Below are 19,504 nucleotides of genomic sequence, written 5' to 3'. Positions count from 1 at the left end.
TGCGGCTTTCCCCCCCCCCCCCCCCCCAATCTGTACTTAATGACACGCTTTGCTCTGCGCCCCTCCACCAAAAGCAGAGGTAAAACAGTATTTTACTGTCATAAAACAGTATTTTACTTTCACGGAACAGAATTTTACTCTCAAAGCAGTCAGACTCGCTCCCGAGAGATAAATAAGAGCCTCTAAAATGTATTTTAACTTTGACACTGTCCTCATCTTGAACTAATTCAGTGCCAGCAGACCTTAAAATACGACAGTGGAGAGCATCTGGCATTTGCCCTGGTACTCCCCAAGCCATTTATCATCCCAACACCCCTATGTGGACCCCGAAACAGCCTCAGAGTCTACAAAACCTCACTACAGTTCTGCCTGGGCTCTCCCAAGTCTCCTTTGAGATGGAAGTGGTTCCCACTGGGACCTTTTTTCCCATCTTCCAAGGAGGAGATCTCCTGTTGCAGTGTTAAGGACAGCCTGGGTTTGCATAGGACCAACACACCCCGAGCGACGTTTTTCCAAAGAAATGACTTTTTTTTTTCCTAAATCTAGAGCGTCACTTAATATTTAAGGAGAAAGGACACACAGACTGTCCCAGCCACCCTCCCTCGTGCCCTCACCCATCCCTGGGCTCCCTGGATCGCCCGCCAAAGCCGCGTTTATTTAATGAAAGGGGGAGAAACCACACACACCCACGGGGATAAATTCGATCTACTCACCGTGAACCTGTTTTTTTATTTCCTTGGCAGGATCCAGCCACGTCTGGAAGAGGAGAAAAACATTCACAGTTTAACAGACGTTCCAGAAACACCACAGAAAACTGCAAAGCGCTAAAAATACGGCAAAAAGACAACATTTGACACGAACGCAGCCATGGAAACGGGAGAGAGGGTGCGTTTTTCACAACTTTTACTCCAGTCTGTGGTCTCAGTGGTTGCATTTCCAACCCTTCACCTATCAGGAAGGGCAGGAGGAAGAGGAAGGGGAGGAAAAAACAGTGTATTAGGGCTGCAAACACAGAGCCGCAGGTACGGCCACATCCAGCTACCAGGGGCAATTGTGCAATGTGGTTTTTTCCTCCAGCACCTTTAAAAACAAGCAAATAGGACGTCTGCATTCATTTTAAGCACCCTGACTCCACATTTAACCTATTCAGAACAAAGATTGCCACGGCCTTCTATTATTAGCTACGGTTTTTAACGACCTAATCACTGAAATACGAGTGAAAACATCCCATCGCTGGGGAAGGCTGGAATATTTTACAGGAGCGTGACATAAACTTAGTCTCTTTAAAGTGTGACTCAAGTTTCTAGTAATTATCTCAGTTACAAATTTAGAAATATATCCTTTTTTTTCCCCCCCTTCCCTCTGTATTTTGGGGGTTTGTGGGTTGGTGGTGCAACATAAGCCTCAAAAAACAACTCCTGCTTCTGCCAGCTCGGGCTGAGCAGCTCCTGGCACATCCAGCCTGAGCCTTTCCCTCTGCAGAGGTCGGGGTCTGCCCCGCTGAAAGGGGGTGCTCAAAGCCCCTCCCCGAGAGGCTACTTTAAACCCACCACCTTCATTTTCACCAGCCCTGAGCAGGATTTGGAAGCCCAGGTCTCCCGAGGTGAAGGAATTAACCCATTGAATCCCCCGAGCTAATCTGCCTTCGCCAGAAGGACACGTAACTTCATGGCAGGGGGACAGCGATACTTACATTTAATCTTAGCTTTTTATACTCTTGGCCCTCTAACCTATAAAACCAGGGATACGAAATCCATCTGAAAGGTGGACACGTCACTTGCTGGCTTTTTAGGGCCACTGTTTTAAGCAGAGCATCTCCCCGTCCGCGCTGGGGCCACGGCTGCTCGGCACCAGGGTGGTCTGGGGTGGCTGAGCCCGGGGTGCAGTCATGCATCCCCAGCACTCACCCTGCCTCCTCTGGCAGATAATGACATGCACAGCAATTAACGGCACTTTTATCCATCGCTGGGTCAGGAATTAGTGGGAAACAATCCTCCCTTTGAGAGCAGCCTGAGCATCAAGCTCCTTCAGTGCCCATCAGCTGCTCCATCCGCTGCCACCACCTCCCATTCCCACTGTCACCCTCCTCCATTCCCATGGGGGGAAATGCCTGTCCCCAGGAATGTTTATTCCCTGAATATCAAGGTGGAAAATGCTGTTTGCAACCCTCTCCTGTCCAGGAATGCAGGGCATCTCCACCTGCTCACACAGCTGGGGGTGAGGTGCAGAAACTCATCCCTTGGTTCCCCATTAAGACCATTTCTACCTGTGAATCAGTAACTCAGGGTCGGGTCCTGTTTGAAGTTACAGCAGGAGAGAGATGGAGCTTCAGATTTCAAAGTTCAATGAAACCAGAGAGATTACCCCCCCAAAAAACCTCAAAATAGTGTTTTCCCCCATCAGAGCAAACCAAACTTCCACCACCCATGCACAGCAGCTTCACCTCCCAGCTCTGGGAGACAAACCTGACAAAATCATCTGTTTTCAGTCCCTGCTGAAACCTGCACAACTTTCAGCCTTTGTTGAAGGAGGGGGAAGGAACCTCAGGCTTTTTTTTCTTTGAGAAAAATTGACGGCAGCAGATCTAGAGATGGGAAGAGCGAGTCCTGGGGGTCCAGGAGATGAGCAGTGAGCGACCCAGAGCACAAGTGTGAGAAGCTGAACTGCCCCAGATAAACTCTTTTTGATTTTAATTGGGTCTAGAAGTCCACCTATCCCTCCCTCTGCAAGCACAGCAAACTCCTAGAGGAAAAAATTCAGGATACGTATATATAGGCATAGATATAGATATAGACATGGAAGCAAATTTCTCATGCAAGACAACAGCAAGACACCAGAGACAGTAAAACAAACCCAAGACAGAGCTCTGCCTGCCTCAAATAGCCATTTTGGGGGCTTTTTCACCCACGTATTAAAAATTCACACTTGCAATTATTAAATATTTAACGAAAAATAGGCCTGTCAGTCATAGCGACCTGGCCCATAAGTGATGTCTGTAGGTGAAGCATGAGAAGAGGGAGAATACGGACCCACAGAACTGGTCTAAAGGATGTAAAAGTAGGTCTTTGATTTCAATTTAGCACATTTTTTGTCTCGCTTTAACAAACAGAGCTTGAGTTAAAGCGCAACCAAGGCTTTAAAAGATAAGACACCGCTTGAGCCTAACCAAACACTGACCTTACACCAAAAGCACGTAAGAGTTTTGGTATGAAGAGTCACGTGTCGGTTTTTGCAGGACAAAGCCTTGACTCAAAACTGCCCCCAAACCACACCAAGGGCAGCCTGAGCTACAGCTTTATGAATTAACGGCACCATTTTGCAGTAAACTAATATACTGAATTTTCCCCAGGTGAAGATCCAAGTTCACGTAGCTTTTTTACTAAAATCCACGCTCCTCTAGCCATTTATTCACAATTTCAGCCTCTGTGATGACCCTCTTAGTCTTTTGTAGGGGGAGAGGACATCAAAAGGAGTTTGAAGAAGAGTTTATGCACCACCTTCTCCACAGAGGAGCTGATTATTTGAAAGAGCTGAACCCACCCAGGTGCAGAACACCCCGCGACAGCAGCTTCTTACCCTGATGGTCGGCGTGTCCCATATGGCCAAGCCAAAGTAGTCTTCTTCCAGGAGATTGAGATGGTCACAGACTTTTTTCAGTAGATCCTGCCCCTTGGCGTGTTTCTGCACAGAGAGAAAAGAAATTCTGTAGGACAGGATGGCTTTTGCCGGCCCTTGTTCACGGGAGAGGGGAGAAGGGAATGTAACCAAACCACACTCTACACTGCCAAGAAGGGAAAAAAAGTCCTGAGAAGCTCAAAATCAGATCTCCCAGCCCTCTCTGAGCAAACATCCCTTACAGGAAAGGGCATCAGGCATAAAAATTCCAATAGGAATGGCAAAGGGAACTGCAGTGGGTCTCTCTGCTACCACCGGCTCCGTGTCCGAAGCCCCCCAAAGCTGAGCTTCTCAGAGAACCCCCAGGATTTGGGTTTTCCCTCCCAAAGGACATCGGGGAGAAGGGAATGTAACCAAACCACGCTCTACACTGCCAAGAAGGGAAAAAAAGTCCTGAGAAGCTCAAAATCAGATCTCCCAGCCCTCTCTGAGCAAACATCCCTTACAGGAAAGGGCATCAGGCATAAAAATTCCAATAGGAATGGCAAAGGGAACTGCAGTGGGTCTCTCTGCTACCACCGGCTCCGTGTCCGAAGCCCCCCAAAGCTGAGCTTCTCAGAGATCCCCCAGGATTTGTATGGGTTTTCCCTCCCAAAGGACATCGACTGCGCTGACACCCCCAGCTCCAGGCTCTCAGAGAACCAGGCGTTGACCTAAAGATGAACAAGGTGGGGTAGGGACCTGCTGCGCAGCTTCGCACCCCTATTTTGGGGGCAACCTGGCTCAGCAGGGCCACAAAAGACAATGGTGGCTCAGAACGTTGCCAGCAGGTCCAGAGAGGGGATTCTGCCACTTTACTCTGCTCTGGTGAGACCTCACCTGGAGTATTGTGTGCAGGTCTGGAGCCCTCAATATAAGAAAGACATGGACCTGATGGAGAGGGTCCAGAGGAGGGCCACAAGGATGATCAGGGGGATGGAGCACCTCTGCTACGAGGACAGGCTGAGGGAGCTGGGGTTGTTCAGCCTGGAGAAGAGGAGGCTCCAGGGAGACCTAATAGCAGCCTTCCAGTACCTGAAGGGGCTGCAGGAAGGCTGGGGAGAGCCTGTTTAGAAAGGCCTGCAGTGACAGGACGAGGGGCAATGGCTTCAAGCTGGAGGGGAACAGATTTAGACTGGAGATGAGGAGAGGGTTCTTCACTGTGAGGGTGGTGGAGCACTGGAACAGGTTGCCCAGGGAGGTGGTTGAGGCCCCTTCCCTGGAGATATTCAAGGAGAGGCTCAACGAGGCCCTGGGCAACCTGGTCTAGTTGGGGGTGTCCCTGCTGACTGCGGGGGGGGTCGGACTAGATGACCTTTGGAGGTCCCTTCCGGCCTGGACAACTCTATGAGAACCAAAGCCCACCATTTCCGTGGCCTTTTCATCAACCCCATCTGCCCAGGAGACCCAGCTCCTCCAGCTTCGCCTTATGCACCGAAAGCTGCTTAGCACATCACTTCTTGCCTCCAGAAACACACTTCGAACGTTCCTATATCTTTTTTTTTTTTTTTATTCTCTAAATCCTGCAGAAGCGAACTGGCCCTGGGAACAGCTACCCTTTTAGTCCAAAAGCATGAAGGAAAACATCCCTGAGGCACAAAACTATGGTAACCAGGAGCAGCTAACGCTATTGGAGGCTTTGCTAAAAAGCAAAGCGCAGCTCCAGTGACGCAAAATAAGCTTTACTAATGCATGGCTTGTGCCCCCATCTCTGCTTTTAGCCATATTTGCACGGCAACTGATCCAAGACCAGAGCCTTGTGCTATTCCAGTCCTCCAGCTGCAAGGTCCTTGGTGCATCCGTCGCGACTCTAGAGGCAGCGCGTGTCTTAGCCCGGGTATTTCTCAAGAAATCAGCATTTGGGATATAGGAATTAAAATTTTTCCATGGCTGTTGATTGGAAAGGATGCCTGAAAGCACTCCTTCTGGGGTAAGGGCGTTTGTGCTGGTCTTTGCCTACACCTTTGCAATTCCTTCTCCATTAAGTTTTAATTGTTAGAGTAGGATTACAGAATCCTCATGGTTGGAAGGCACCTTTGAGGTCATCGAGTCCAACCACCAAAAAACCCAAAAAAACCACAAGCAGACACAAAACAACAATCTCAGGTACTAGAGCATGCCCTGAAGAGCCACGTCTACACATTTTTTAACTACCTCCAGGGATGGTGACTCCACCACCTCCCTGGGCAGGCTGTTCCAGGGCCTGACCACCCTCTCACGAAAGTCATTCTTCCCAATATCTCATCTAAACCTCCCCTGCCCCAACTTCAGACCATTTCCTCTGCTCCTGTCATTATTCCCTCGGGAGAAGGGGCCAACCCCCACCTCTCTGCACCCTCCTTTCAGGGAATTGTAGAGGGCAATGAGGTCTCCCCTCAGCCTCCTCTTCTCCAAACTCAACATGCCCAGTTCCCTCAGCCTCTCCTCCTAGGACTTGTTCTCCAGACCCCTCACCAGCTTGGTGGCTCTGGACACGCTCCAGCACTTACAGTGGTATTGGCTCTCCTCTGGACACACTCCAGCACTTATAGTGGTGTTAAAGCCAAGGGGACTTTCCAAGGGTCTCAGCCCCTCCTGATCCTCCCCCCACACCACCACGGGCACTGCGACCCTCTGGACCCACAGAAAAAGCTTCTACAGTCCTGCTAAAACCGGGACCAACTTCCCAGTTCTCCCACCAGCCCTGTCCCTGCAGCCCCCCGGCGTTTGAAGCCATCCCCACCGCGAAGACGGGCACGGAGCCACGGCAAACTGCCACCAGCATCTCAGGGGACAATCTCCTTTTGGGGGCCACACACAAAAAAAAAAACCCAGGCAAGGGGAAGGCGAGCAGGGCAGTGATGCTCCGAGCTGATCCCGGCCAAGAAGAGCAGCGAGGCCGTTACACAAAGGGCCAGCAATGACCTACTTGCCCAGGATCACCCAAGGTAACCGCTGTCACAAGGAGCCCTGTGCCCAGATACCCTCTCCTGGCCCAGTTAGGCAGCGGGACTGGGGAAAAACAAGCTGATGGGAAGTATGTTGGAATGGTAAGTACCGGATTATTAATATTCTGGACAAGTACTTCAATACTGAAGTGGGGATTTCTGCTGGTTTTTTATTGCCCTGACAGCAAGACAGTCCTGCGAGAGAATGCGCAAAATAAAGCAGAAGAAAAGCTCTCAGATGATGGGGTTTGCAGTGCTGGAAGTCAAGGTAATAATTATAAGTTGTTTGCTGCAAATATATTCAACTGCAGGCTAAACACAGCATCTTTTTCTTTACATCCAAGCTCCAAGGAGTTAGGTTAGCCAGCAACCTGAGGGGCAACGTACCTTGGATGAACAGAAAAGCACAAATCAACCTGACAACCTGTTTTATTCAAAGGAAAGGGGCAGAAGATATTTAGACAACCCCAACCTAAACTTTAGTCGGGATACAAACGCCAGAGAAGATGAACAGCAAGTAAGACAGCTTTTCTTTTTTAAACTTCCCATCACCTCTACAAAGCAAGGCACTCTGGAAATTGTAGAACAATTTTTTAAATTTAAAAAAAAAAAAAAAAAAAGAGCTTCTGAGGCACCCAGAGATTTTTACAAAACACTAAAGAAGTTGTTATAGCTTACAGCAAGATTGTTCTGCAGTAAAGCCTGTCATGTAACTCACCGGCAGCAAAGCACACCCCTATTAAACAGTGTTTGGGGTGATTTTTCAAGGGGAGGAGAAGGGAGAGGGAAAAAGAGAAGAAGCAGAAACAAACCCCAGAAGTACTTACATCCACGGAGCACTCAAAAATGGTGTCATCCAGCAAGACGACTTTGCAGTACATGTTTCTGTGTCTTTTTATTGCTTTCTGGGCAGCTTTCAAATCCTTGTCGGCTTTGGTCTCCGGAGTCTCTTGTCTGGGCTCTGGCTTGGAGCACTCTTCCTTCCCTTCCCCTCCTTCTTTGCCCTCCAAGTCTCTGCTCTCTGGCTCCTGGTCCTCCCTCCGCTCCTCCTGCGCAGGCTGAAACCCCCCCATCACCCCAGTTGGAATTTAGACGTGGCAAGCCAAAAAAAAAAACAAACAACAAAGTCACATGAAAGAAGCATCGGTGGCAGCGTGGGGCTGGGATCTCCCCTGTCGGGATTGGGAATCGGACTTAGACCCAACAGCTTGGGTGAGCAAAGTAACCAGGGGAATTTTTAAAGCCCTTCAAGACATTCTCGAGTTTTCATTTAATAAAGAACGTCAGACAAAAAAAAGAAAAATAAAAAAGGAAAAAGAGCTGATTAGGGAATTCAGGGCAGATTACATCATGCAAATCATCACGGTCTTAATGACAGCACCTTTTGGACCAGGGAGTTTTTTTCCCCTCCCAGACCAGACACCCAGCACAGGGGCCCCCGGGCGATGAGCTGTGTGCCCCAGTGCATTAAAGTGGGGTCAGTGGCATTAAAGGGGGGGGTCAGTGCTGAGATTCTGGGGCCATTTGAGCTGACTGAGCAGCTCTCTGCCCCCAAAAAAGGGAAGGCAGCCTTCGCCCCGCTCCCCCTTTGCCTACCAAAGCACTTTGCGAGACAGTTTAATTCTCTACAACAGCAGAAAGAGACGCAGTTTGGGGACAGGAGGAAGGAAGCTGGTTTTTTGGGGTGGGTTTTTTTTTGTTGTTGTTGTTTTTCTACTGCCCTTTCAGCAGGTTAAACGAGTTCACGGCCGGCTCCGACAAGTGCTGGAAGGGGCTGGATGCAGCCGGAGCTCTCAGCCACGGCAGGGGAAGAGCAAAAACCCCCATCTTTTCAGCCCATCACGTCTCATGAAATCACAGCCCGGCACAACCGCACGGAGGTATTTAAAACCTCAATCATGTCCACGAGCCTGCTGACTTCTGTTCCAGCAGGGCTGGGGACAATCGGGAGCAGGGAATCAGTCAAATGCCCGTGGGTCAGCATTTATCAAAGAGGCAGCACCTCACAAATGCTTTCACGGCAGAAATATCTGCCGAGTGTCACAGTTCAAAAAGTCACCGACGTTGACCTAAAATAAGAACTGGGGAGGAGGGGTGGGAGGGGGGACAGGGAAGAAAAAAGCACAAATGCTTCGTCTAAAACAAACAGCCTGTGGTGAAGGAAGGCTGTGGGTGCACGTTCACACGCGCGTAGAAGCAGCAAATCGAAGTTAAACTGAGAAAGAAATATTGAATTTTCTCTCGAGGACATCATTTCTGGGCTGAAATTGTAGGAAAATTTCCTGCTTCTCCCCATCCTGCTAATCCCAGCCCTCACAGGTACAAAGCACGGACAGAGATCATCCTGTGGTTTTCACAGGCTTAGAAATTTGGGGAAAAAAAAGAAAAAGGTGCTATGTACTAGCTTTTCTACACCTTTGGAATGCTCTGGAGGTGGATTTACAAGTCTAGTAGATTTACAACGCTCTAACTCATAAAGTATTGTTCCAGAAGTCAGAGTTTGCAGATACGTCAGAGCTCTCATTCAAAACTTAAGGCAGTGGGGTAAATAATCCAGATTTTACCAGAAACGTGCTGTGACTCCGGGAACACACACAATGTTGGGTGGGTTGTAAGAAATCCCCATCTCAGGAGAAGGGAACGTGCCTCTCCAATTCCAGGCAGCTCCAGAGAAACAGCAGAGCTGCAATCACCCCAGGAGTAACGAAGGGCACCCAACACCCCCAAACCAACGACCAACTACAGCTTTGTGAACGTCTCCCTGTGCATTTCTCTGCTTTAAAAACTTGAAATTTCGCAGGAAAAAAAACCGCCCCTGGCTGTAAAGAGCAGACATCAGACGGCTGAGCCCACGTGCTGTGCAGAAATCCCTGTCTACATGATGCATAAGCAGAAAATATCTGTAATTTGGCAGGGTCAGCACCAGCACGGACTGAACAGATGACCACAGCTTGAAATGCCAGGCTGGTGGCTCCTTGAAGTGCAAGAAACCCCTTCCCAAAGCCACGTCCTCTCACCACTTGACCTGCCTTTACCCTGCCCACACCGAGGACGTCCCGACGAGCAACCGCTCTGTCGTGGATTATGGATTTGAACCCCAGTTCCGATGTCACTTCCCACATCTCAGCAAAGCAAAGAGTGAGCATGGGACATTTTTAAGACACCCTGTGACGTGTGAGCACGTTTCAGGTACTTTGTCCTGCAGGTACATCGCAGGACAGCCTGACACAGGAACGCAAGAGTGGGAAGTGCACGATGCACCACAGGGAGCTGAGAAGGGCCTTTTTAGCATCTCTTGAACTTTTCTGATCAAGCCCACCATCCCAGGCTACAAAGCTTTTTATAGTTTTGGCAAAAAAGAGACATTTTCAAGTAGAGAAGAAAGCCCACCACACGGAGCGGGGTGTCTTACCTGTGTTTCAGCACTGCTTAAGGAATGGAGATCTAGCGATGGATCGGTTTTGAGCTCAGGCTCAGGAGCTGCAATTGGGGCTTTCACCAGGATGTCTTCATCGGGGCTGGCCCCTAATCCCAGGTCTTTCTGGTCACCTCCCCCCTCTTTGGGAGCATGAGTGTCTTTGTCCTCTTCGGACACCTGAGACTTGGGTCTCCTGAGAAAGGATGAGAAGAGGCGGGAGAGACCCCGTCCCTCGGAGGTGCGACGTTCCTTCTTGCCCTGCTCCTCGTGTGTGGGCGTATCGCCGTTGGAGGCCTTCTGCTTCTGCCCCACCGCAGGCTGTCCCCCCGACGTCTGCTGAGCCCCCTCCTCTTGGGAAGCCTCTGGCTTTTGTGTTTCAGCAGCTCCTTCCTCCTCCTTGGCTTGCTGCTGCTCCGAATTGTCGGCGTCCGCCGCTGGGCTCTTCTCTGTTGTCATGATGACGCTGGAAGAGAGGTGCAAAAAGGTCTCAATCAAGAGTTTTACAATATTTAAGCCTGCATTAAACTATTAAAACCAAACCACAAGCACAGACACACCACATTTCCCTGACACACTACCTTCCCCAGTCACACCACCTTGTCCTGCAAATGCCAAGCCTACGTTGAGAGCCAGCAAATCACTCGTTTCGCTATGGTTGGCTTTGATAGAAACATCTCCATGGACATTTGCCCCTGCACCTTCTACCATTTGGATGATGCTGACTCCAAACTGCTGAATGCCCTGGCACCGGGTCGGCAGCCAGACAAGAACAAATTATTAAAAAATAGAAACAAGGTCATGGAAAGGGGAGGAGACGGCAGAGGGTCTTGCTCCACAGGGTTGTCCTGAGGTCCCCTCTTGCCCCACACCCCTGTTCCCCTCTGGCCTCGCTGGCTGCGGGAGGGGAGCAATGAGGACACGCTCATGAGCAGGCAACCTTCCTCCTACCACGCCGAGCCCAAAGCCCCAGCAGTCTGCAATGGCTTGTGGAGTTACGGCATCCTTCTCCACCACCGCAACCGAAGGAGAAATCCACTGCTGGAGAGGACACTCCTACACCCAACCAGAGTCCAAAGTCACATGGCCACAAATTTTAACAGCTGCTCACTTCTAAACCTCCCTGAAAGAGGCCACAGATCCTCAGCACGAACTGAAAAGGTGGTTTAGATGATGGTTCATCATCTAAACATGATGGAAATCATCTAAACGTGATGAACCACCCTGCTGCTCCCATCAGTCTCCATCAACCACGTTGATCTGCACAAGATGGGCCCAGCGGAGCCGAGCAGGTGCTGGGATTCATCAGATCTTTGCATCACACACTGGAAAAATGTGAAATGAAAAGGCTTCCACACAATCCCCATAATGGAGAGCAGATTTCTTCCGAGCCTCTGCCATTAAGCTGATGCAATGTTTATTTCAACTTTAGCCTGGGCTGTTGACACAAAAAGATGGAAATCACATGAGAAGTGTATCTATTTAAGGTATAAAGAGGACCCAAAATAATCATGCTTTAGAGAGGATAGAACTAATCTTTGCGCGTTGCATCACATGTATCTGCAGCAATAAATTGCCACTGCTTACAGGGAGCAAATAGCATATAATCCACTACGCCTCTCAATCCCCCCGGCCCCCCGGCACACAAACGTTTGCTCAAAATACATACTTAAAATTAAGAAGCATTTTAAGATGTCACTGTCCCACATATCACTGCGTTCAATAATTTTAATTTAAGTCATGCCAATTGCCAAAATCACCAGAGTGCTTGAAAGAGAAAAAGCCCTCCCAGCTTTCCAAAGTGCTCTTCCCCTGCACTTAATGCAAAAGCTTAATATTATTCCTAAAGCTGTGGTTAAAACAAAGCAGCATTAGAGACCTTCGCTGAATCTGTTTCTCCAGCAACGCAATTTTCCCGAGTTTACAAGGTTTGTTTTGGGTTTATGGTGTGTTGTTTTTTTGTTTTTTTGTTTTTTTTTTGCAAGGAGGGATTTTGGAAAAGCAGGGATGGTGACCCCCAGGGTCTGTGCTCCCATTGGAAGTGATTGGGAGCGGTGTCCGATCTGGGATGGACTCTCTGAAACCTCTTTCCTTGGATGAACCCCCAAAGCCAGCTTTGGGGAGGAGCTGTGGGGCTCCCTTTCAGCCTGGTCTCCTGCAGGAGCCAGGTTTAGAGCATCGCACCCTACAAACCAACCTCCCCGGGGGGAGCTGCTCGGGGTTTCTCCAAACCCAACGGAGAGGTGGAGGCCACCGAGAGAGCTGCTTTCTACCTGCACCCAGAAAACAGGGGACATCACGGGCAAAGATGGTGCCAAAACTCAGCCGTGGCAAAGGCTCCGAGTTAACTGGAGGTGCAGATGTGCAGAAAACCACCCTGCATCGGTTCTGCCTCCTCCAGGGCTTCCCACAGGAGAAGACAGGGCAGGTCAGGGCAGCCCCACCGAGGATAACACCCCAAAATGTTGTTTCCTTTCAGCCTGGTCTCCTGCAGGAGCCAGGTTTAGAGCATCGCACCCTACAAACCAACCTCCCCGGGGGGAGCTGCTCGGGGTTTCTCCAAACCCAACGGAGAGGTGGAGGCCACCGAGAGAGCTGCTTTCTACCTGCACCCAGAAAACAGGGGACATCACGGGCAAAGATGGTGCCAAAACTCAGCCGTGGCAAAGGCTCCGAGTTAACTGGAGGTGCAGATGTGCAGAAAACCACCCTGCATCGGTTCTGCCTCCTCCAGGGCTTCCCACAGGAGAAGACAGGGCAGGTCAGGGCAGCCCCACCGAGGATAACACCCCAAAATGTTGTTGAGTGGGGGGTTACGCCACCTCGTTTCCCCACAGGTCCTGCAGGAGTCTGTTTCTGCAAAATTACCACAGAACAAGCTCTGCAAGAAAGCTGGAAAATCTCAGTTAATGGAAAGGCTCCAGTGGATTCATGCAGCCCCCAGTTGGATCCCACCTCCCCCCTGGAGGAAGGGGCACCATTGCATCTGCTGCTTACGCTGAGTCTCCTTTTCCCCCACCAGCGAGAAGGAAAGCCAGGTAAACCCAACCCCACAGGAGACACCAGAGCTGTGAGACCAAGGGCTCGCTGGCCACAGAGCCCACATCATCCAGGGAACACCCGAAAGGTACAACCAGCAGCAAACTGGTAGGGCAAGGGATGGCTCCGGTGGCTCACAGGGGCAGACTGGGGGCTACCACTGGTTTAGCGTGGGATAATGGTGTGAGTGGGGTCTGCAGGTGGGTTCAGGTGAGGGTTTGAAGAGGCTGTGGGCTAATGAGAGGGTACAAGGATGGGAGACTTGCCCCTGCAGCTCTTACTGCTGTTCTCATTCCTTCCGTCATCCCTTTGCCAGACCACAGAGCCCACATCATCCAGGGAACACCCAAAAGGTGCCACCAGCAGCAAACTGGCAGGGCGAGGGATGGCTCTGGTGGCTCGCAGGGGCAGACTGGGGGCTACCACTGGGATAATGGTGTGAGTGGAGTCTGCAGGTGGGTTCAGGTGAAGGTTTGAAGAGGCTGTGGGCTAATGAGGGGGCACAGGGATGGGAGACTTGCCCCTGCAGCTCTCACTGCTGTTCCCCTTCCTCCCGTCATCCCTTTGCTAGAGCCCCAGAGATGCTGGGAGGGCTGGAGCCCCTCTGCTGTGAGGACAGGCTGAGAGAGTTGGGGGGTTCAGCCTGGAGAAGAGAAAGCTCCAGGGAGACCTTGGAGCCCCTTCCAGTCCCTCCAGGGAGGGAGGGACTCCAGGAAAGCTGAGGAGGCTTCCCATCAGGGAGGGGAGCCCTAGGAGGAGGGAGAAGGGTTTGACCCTGAAAGAGGGGAGATGGAGCTGAGATGTGGGGAAGAACTTGTTTGGTGGGAGGGTGGTGAGAGCCTGGCCCAGGTTGCCCAGAGAAGCTGTGGCTGCCCCATCCCTGGAGGGGTTCAAGGGCAGGTTGGAGGGGGCTTGGAGCAACCTGGGCTGGTGGGAGGTGTCCCTGCCCAGGGCAGGGGCGTGGAATGAGCTGGTCTTTAAGGTCCCTTCCAACCCAAACCATTCTACGATTCTTTGCCCTGTGTCCACAGAGTCACCCCCAGCCACCACGCAGCCAATTCACACTCTCCAAGAACTCCTAAGAGACACTACCAGGAAGCGGGGGCAACAAACTACATTCACCCCAAGCCCACGATGCAGGATGGACTCTCCATGGCCAACTCCCAGAGCAAAGCCCCAGCACGCGCAGAGCATTGGGACACATGGTGAGACGGTCCCACCACAAACGCACAGAAATAGCCAGCTCCCTCTTGCACCAGCTGCCAGCGCAGTCTGCTTTGTAGTTGCTTCCTGCTGTGTTTGTTTGGAATAAATACATTTGTAATAACCATTATCTAAACACACACCGCTCTTAAAAAGAAGGAGGAATCCAGGCTCTTGAGATGAGGCCTGCAGGGAGGGCAGGGCTGAGGAGCAGCTCTTATCAGCCGTGGTAAACAAGAGGGACAGTCCACAAACAAACGTTTCCTCTGGAAGTAGTTTTCTCTTTTTAAATACCAACATTTCTGGAACAAGAAATGTTTATTTGTTTGGGTTTCAAAGCCTTTCCTGCCGCGGGAAGGTGGGTCTCGCTGGCGATGAGAGAACGTCTGGGATCCCCCCGGTTGGGATGGGGAGATGGGCACGTACGAGCCCTTCCCTTCCCACCCCTTCCCAATAAACATTACACAGCCAGCACCAGTAACACCAGTAACTCACTGGGGGCAGGCAAACATCTTGCCCCAAGACCCGAGTGTGCTCGGCCACCACGTGGGCTGGTTCCCTCCCTTTGAAGTCTGATGTTCAGAACTGGTTTCCTCTAAGCTCTGGACCGAAACCAGAGATGTTTGTTAAGCAAGCAACAAAACCAAAAGGATGTACTTTTTTTTTTTTTAAACCCCACCTCTGCTGCACAGAGATGTTTGTTAAGTAGCATTTTGGTTTCACTTCCAACCCAGCCCACAGCAGAGCCGACACCAAGAGCAACGTTCCTGCTCTGCTGCTCTTCACAGAATCACAGAATTGTTGGAGTTGGAAGGGACCTTCTAGAGATCCTCCAGTCCAACCCCCCTGCCAAAGCAGGTCTGCCCAGAGCACATCACTCATGAGCATCCAGAAGGGACTTGAACATCTCCACATTTGGGACTCCACACCCTCCCTGGGCAGCCTCTGCCAGGGCTCTACCACCCTCACCCCAAACAAGTTCTGCCTCACATTGGAGTGGAACTTCCCATGGTCCAGCTTGTGCCCGTTGCCCCTCGTCCTGTCACTGGGAACCACTGAGAAGAGTCCGGCTCCATCCTCCCTCAACCCACCCTTTAGATCCTTGGAAGCATGAAGAAGGTCTCCCCTCAGCCTTCTCTTCTCCAGGCTCAAGAGCCCCAGCTCTCTCAGCCTTTCCTCAGCAGGGAGATGCTCCAATCCCTCCATCATCTCTGTTGCCCTACGCTGGACTCTCTCCAGCAGTTCCCTGTCCCTCTTGAACTGGGGAGCCCAGAACTGGACGCAGGATTCCAGTTGTGGCCTCCCCCGTGCAGAGCAGATGGGGAGAATGACCTCCCTCCACCTCCTGGCCACACTCTTCCCTACGCAGCCCAGGATCCCATTGGCCTCTTGGCCACAAGGGCCCATTGCTGGCTCATGGAGAGTTCACTGTCCACCAGGACCCCCAGATCCTTCTCCTCAGAAGTGCTTTCCAGCAGGTCCACCCCTAACCTACACTGGGTCTTCCTCCCCAGGTGGAGGACCCTACACTTGCCCATGTTGAACCTCATGAGGTTCTTCTCTGCCGAGCTCTCCAGCCTGTCCAGGTCACGCTGGATGGCAAGCACAGCCCTTTGGAGTGTCAACCAGTCCTCCCAGTTTGGTATCATCAGGGAACTTGCTGAAGATACACTCTGTCACCTCGTCCAGGTCATTGATGAACGTGTTGTGGAGGACTGGGCCGAGTATTGACCCCTGGGGGACACCACTGGTTACAGGCTTCCAACTTGACCCTGCTCCATTAATGACAACCCTCCGAGTGTCTTCAACATGTTATTTGGAGAAAGCACTGCCCACAGCCAAACTGCGAGCAGGTTTTTATTTAAATTACATTTTCCTCCATCGCTATTCCACAAGGCTGTTCTCCAGAGCCTGCAGGTGCCTCCGGAGCTCCCTGGGTGCTGGAGGAGGATGCTCTGCTCTCGCAGGAACACCCAACCAGTGCCACCCACCTCCTGCTCGGAGCTGCCAAGCTCCTCAATGCGGGATTTAGGGAATTTTTTTGGAGTAGAGGATGAAGGTTTGGCGCCAGACAGCCTGTAAAAGGCAGGCTCTTTGCAAGTCTGGCGTGGAGAGGGCGTTTAACGCTACGGAAATAAGCAAATCACAGCAAAACTTCGATATGATCCCACAGAGAGTTTTCGGAGTAAAAATCTCATCAGGAAAGAGTTCAAGTATGCATTTCTATTTAAGTACCTTTAAGTTTAAAAACATCCTACTCCAGACAAGAAGATTTTAGCAACAGGGATCGAGCTGAAGAAAAGGTAATTAAATACACCCGGAGCAGCCTGTGGGGAGAAGACAAAATGGGCTTCTGCCCCCTGAGGAGACCCACACCGCAGGGTGACCACCCCACTGACAGCATCCCCCTTCACCAGATCTGCCCCAGAAGAGGACCTGGACCTCCTGGTGTCCACCAGCACCACCAGGAACATCAGAGCTTCAGTGAAGAGAGCCCCATACTCTCTTCTTATAAGCTACCAGCAGCTGTGAACATCTCATGTCAAAGCCAACCTATACCCGGGCACCTCATGAACTTGCCAACCCCTGCACAGCAGACCCTCCAGCCACCCCAAAGTCCTGAGACCACCCCTCATCTCAGGGCTCACCCCCATTTCAGTTCAAGGGCACGGACCACACGACATCTCTGCAGGCTCGCTGCCACCCAAACACTCACCCTGCTCTTCTGCAACAAAATCCTTCAAACAAAGCAGACTTGAGGCTTAAAAGGAGTAGAACACCGAGTACTCATCACTTTCCTACCATCCATGGTTTGATCCAACACTAATTAATATCTGGCGAGCAGAGGACAGCAAAACTCGGTCTCTTCCCCACAGCACTCCACAGGCTCTGCTCCTGCAGATGCCAAAAAACACCCACCCTCCAAGTGAAACCATTCCCCCCTTCCAATGGCATGCACGCACAGCCATTTATCTAAAATACAGATTTTAGAGAAGCTCAAAGACCTCACCAGCTCCCCGTTGAGAAAGCCTTCCAGCCTGGAGGACGCTGAGTTACTCAACTGCACTGCGCCCGTGCTCCTGGAAGGTTGTCATTAAGGGATGGAGCCTTAATTCTCCCAGAAATAATGATGCTGCTCATTTGGGTTGTTTCGTGACAAATTACAGCAGCTCAAAGAAAACACCAATATTTAGATAAACATCTATCACTGTCTCCTACCTGTCAGTGGGCTCCAGTCTCTTATTTAGGCACACGAATAAGCATAGTTGTAGTAAAATCCAACTTATCCCTGCTTGCAAGCCTGGAAAATCAATTTATGGCTCATGCCATAATGTACTTAATTCCCAGTGTTTTAGTCTTTCAGAGAGAGAAGAAAAAGAGGACGTTCCACCAGGAAGGCTCGTTTCTCAGAAAGACAAACCGTTTCGCAGCGATGCCCAACACCAGATAAGGGTAATCACGCTGCTGGAACAAACCGTCTTCACCTTCCGACCCAAAAAACACGCGGCTCCGCCGAACGCAGCTGCTGGAGACAATGATAAAGAGCGAAATTTCTGCTAAAAATAGGCAAAAAAATCAAATAGTTCCAGCAACAGCGTATTGGATTCTCTTAAAAACGCATTCCTTCCCGTTTCATAATATGTGCGAAAAGCGCACAATTCACCAGGGAGACTACAGGGAACACGGCTCTGAAATAGAGAGCACAGGCTGAAAAAAAAAGTCAGGTTTTTTGTTGGTTTTTTTTTTTTTTTAAGAGCTGCTGCACGTGCAACAAACCTGTGTCTGCTGGTGGGAGGGGAGGAAACGGCACCCGCCACCGGCGGGACTCGCCCCCGGCGCCTGTTTGAGTTGTGTATCCCGCAAAAAACACGGGGTTTTTTTTACTAGTTAGAAAAACATAGCGGAGAACTGGTTTTGTTGGGGTTTGGTTGGTTTTGGTTTTTTTAAAACAAACTAAGAAATTCAAAAAAATGCAATAAAATAACGCCTTTCAGAAGAAATTCAGCCCATTTTAAAATAGTGTAAAGCGCCGGAACTTTGCGAAATTTATTGAATATATTTTCTTACAGAAATAATCAGCGCTGGTATTTTACAGCATCAAAACGCATCGTCTTTTTGTGCTGATCCTTTGGGTCCTGAACAAAAGGGATGCTGTGGCTCAGCTGCCTCCGCCGGAGGGGAACGGGAGACTCCAGGAGCCTCATCGAACGGGGCTGGGGGGGGGGGATAGAAATAAACCCCCCAACACAACACAGATGGCACATTACAACCGCCCGGATTTAATTCTCACCAGGCCAGCCCTCGTAATCTACTGTATGTCGGCAGCACCATGCCCCTCTTTCATCTCCTGCTATCGTACAGCTTTCCTATTTAAATGAGGGCAAAAAAAAAAAAAAAACAACCCAGTAGCTCACCATCTGCTGAAAGCAAATCATTTATGTCAAACTGAAGACCGGGCTTATAAAATGACCTGACTAAATGGAGCTGTAAGTGCATTACAACCGAAGGGAGCCCAGGAGCTCCTCCCCTGTATCCTCAGAAATCCTCCTGGATGCTGCAGAATTCCTCAAGCAGGAATTCATGGGCTTTGCTGGGGGGGGGGTGGAAAGTGCTGAAATTTAAATGAAAACGTGTAACTTGTCAGCGGAGCCGTGTCTGCAGCAATGGGTTTGGAAAGGCTGCCCGCGTGGGACAAGAAAACTCACTTGAACTCGGAGCTGTTGGACCCAGAATAAAGCCACGGGGAAGGCGCATGCCCAGAAAAACCAAGCTGCTCGTGGACCATCCCTCCTCCCGCGGCAGAAACACATCAGTACTTTGCTAAAAAGACTGAGAAAAATGTGAGTTTTATCCCAGTGTGGCTTCCCATCCCGTAGCGAGCAGCAGGAGCGACTCTCGAGGCTCCTTCCCCTGCTTTAAACAGGGGTCGCAGCCCAAACAGCATTTCACCTCCTGAAGCTTTCCAAAATCCCAAATCTCCAAACCCACCCCCCCAAAAGACTGCACCAAACCAGAGAGGACAACGCCAGCTCCACACGTGACAACACCCTTCTTTCTCCCTCCACTTCCTCCAGCAACAGTTCAACAGAAATAAGCAATAAATCTCAAACCGACCCAACAGGAGGAATTTTTTTGCCATGCATTATTCATAAGGGTGGGGTGTTTTGGTTTTTTTTCCTCCCCCCTGCCTGAACACAGATGTGTTTACTCACACTGCGCCTCATTTACAATCAAGGTTTAACAAAACAGGGCTCATTTCCCTTCC

General features: G+C 50.5%; 1 protein-coding gene across 1 annotated transcript in view; it reads right to left on the bottom strand.

The window, feature by feature from the left end:
* The window catches only part of EPB41 (erythrocyte membrane protein band 4.1), a 76,304-nt gene extending 65,842 nt beyond the window's left edge, over positions 1-10,462 (bottom strand). The window contains exons 1-4 of the mRNA XM_014952928.1: positions 9,994-10,462; positions 7,409-7,639; positions 3,577-3,681; positions 714-756 (exon numbers count right to left, since the gene is read on the bottom strand). Coding sequence (XP_014808414.1) covers positions 714-756; positions 3,577-3,681; positions 7,409-7,639; positions 9,994-10,455 — 841 coding nt within the window. The 5' untranslated portion in view covers positions 10,456-10,462. The remainder of the gene's footprint in view (positions 1-713; positions 757-3,576; positions 3,682-7,408; positions 7,640-9,993) is intronic.
* Positions 10,463-19,504: the final 9,042 nt, after the last annotated feature.

This window comes from Calidris pugnax, unplaced genomic scaffold (assembly GCF_001431845.1).
Source record: "Calidris pugnax isolate Ruff unplaced genomic scaffold, ASM143184v1 scaffold243, whole genome shotgun sequence".
Lineage (NCBI taxonomy): Eukaryota > Metazoa > Chordata > Aves > Charadriiformes > Scolopacidae > Calidris > Calidris pugnax.
The sequence above is the reverse complement of the archived record's forward strand: the minus strand, read 5'-3'. Positions and strand labels throughout refer to the sequence as shown.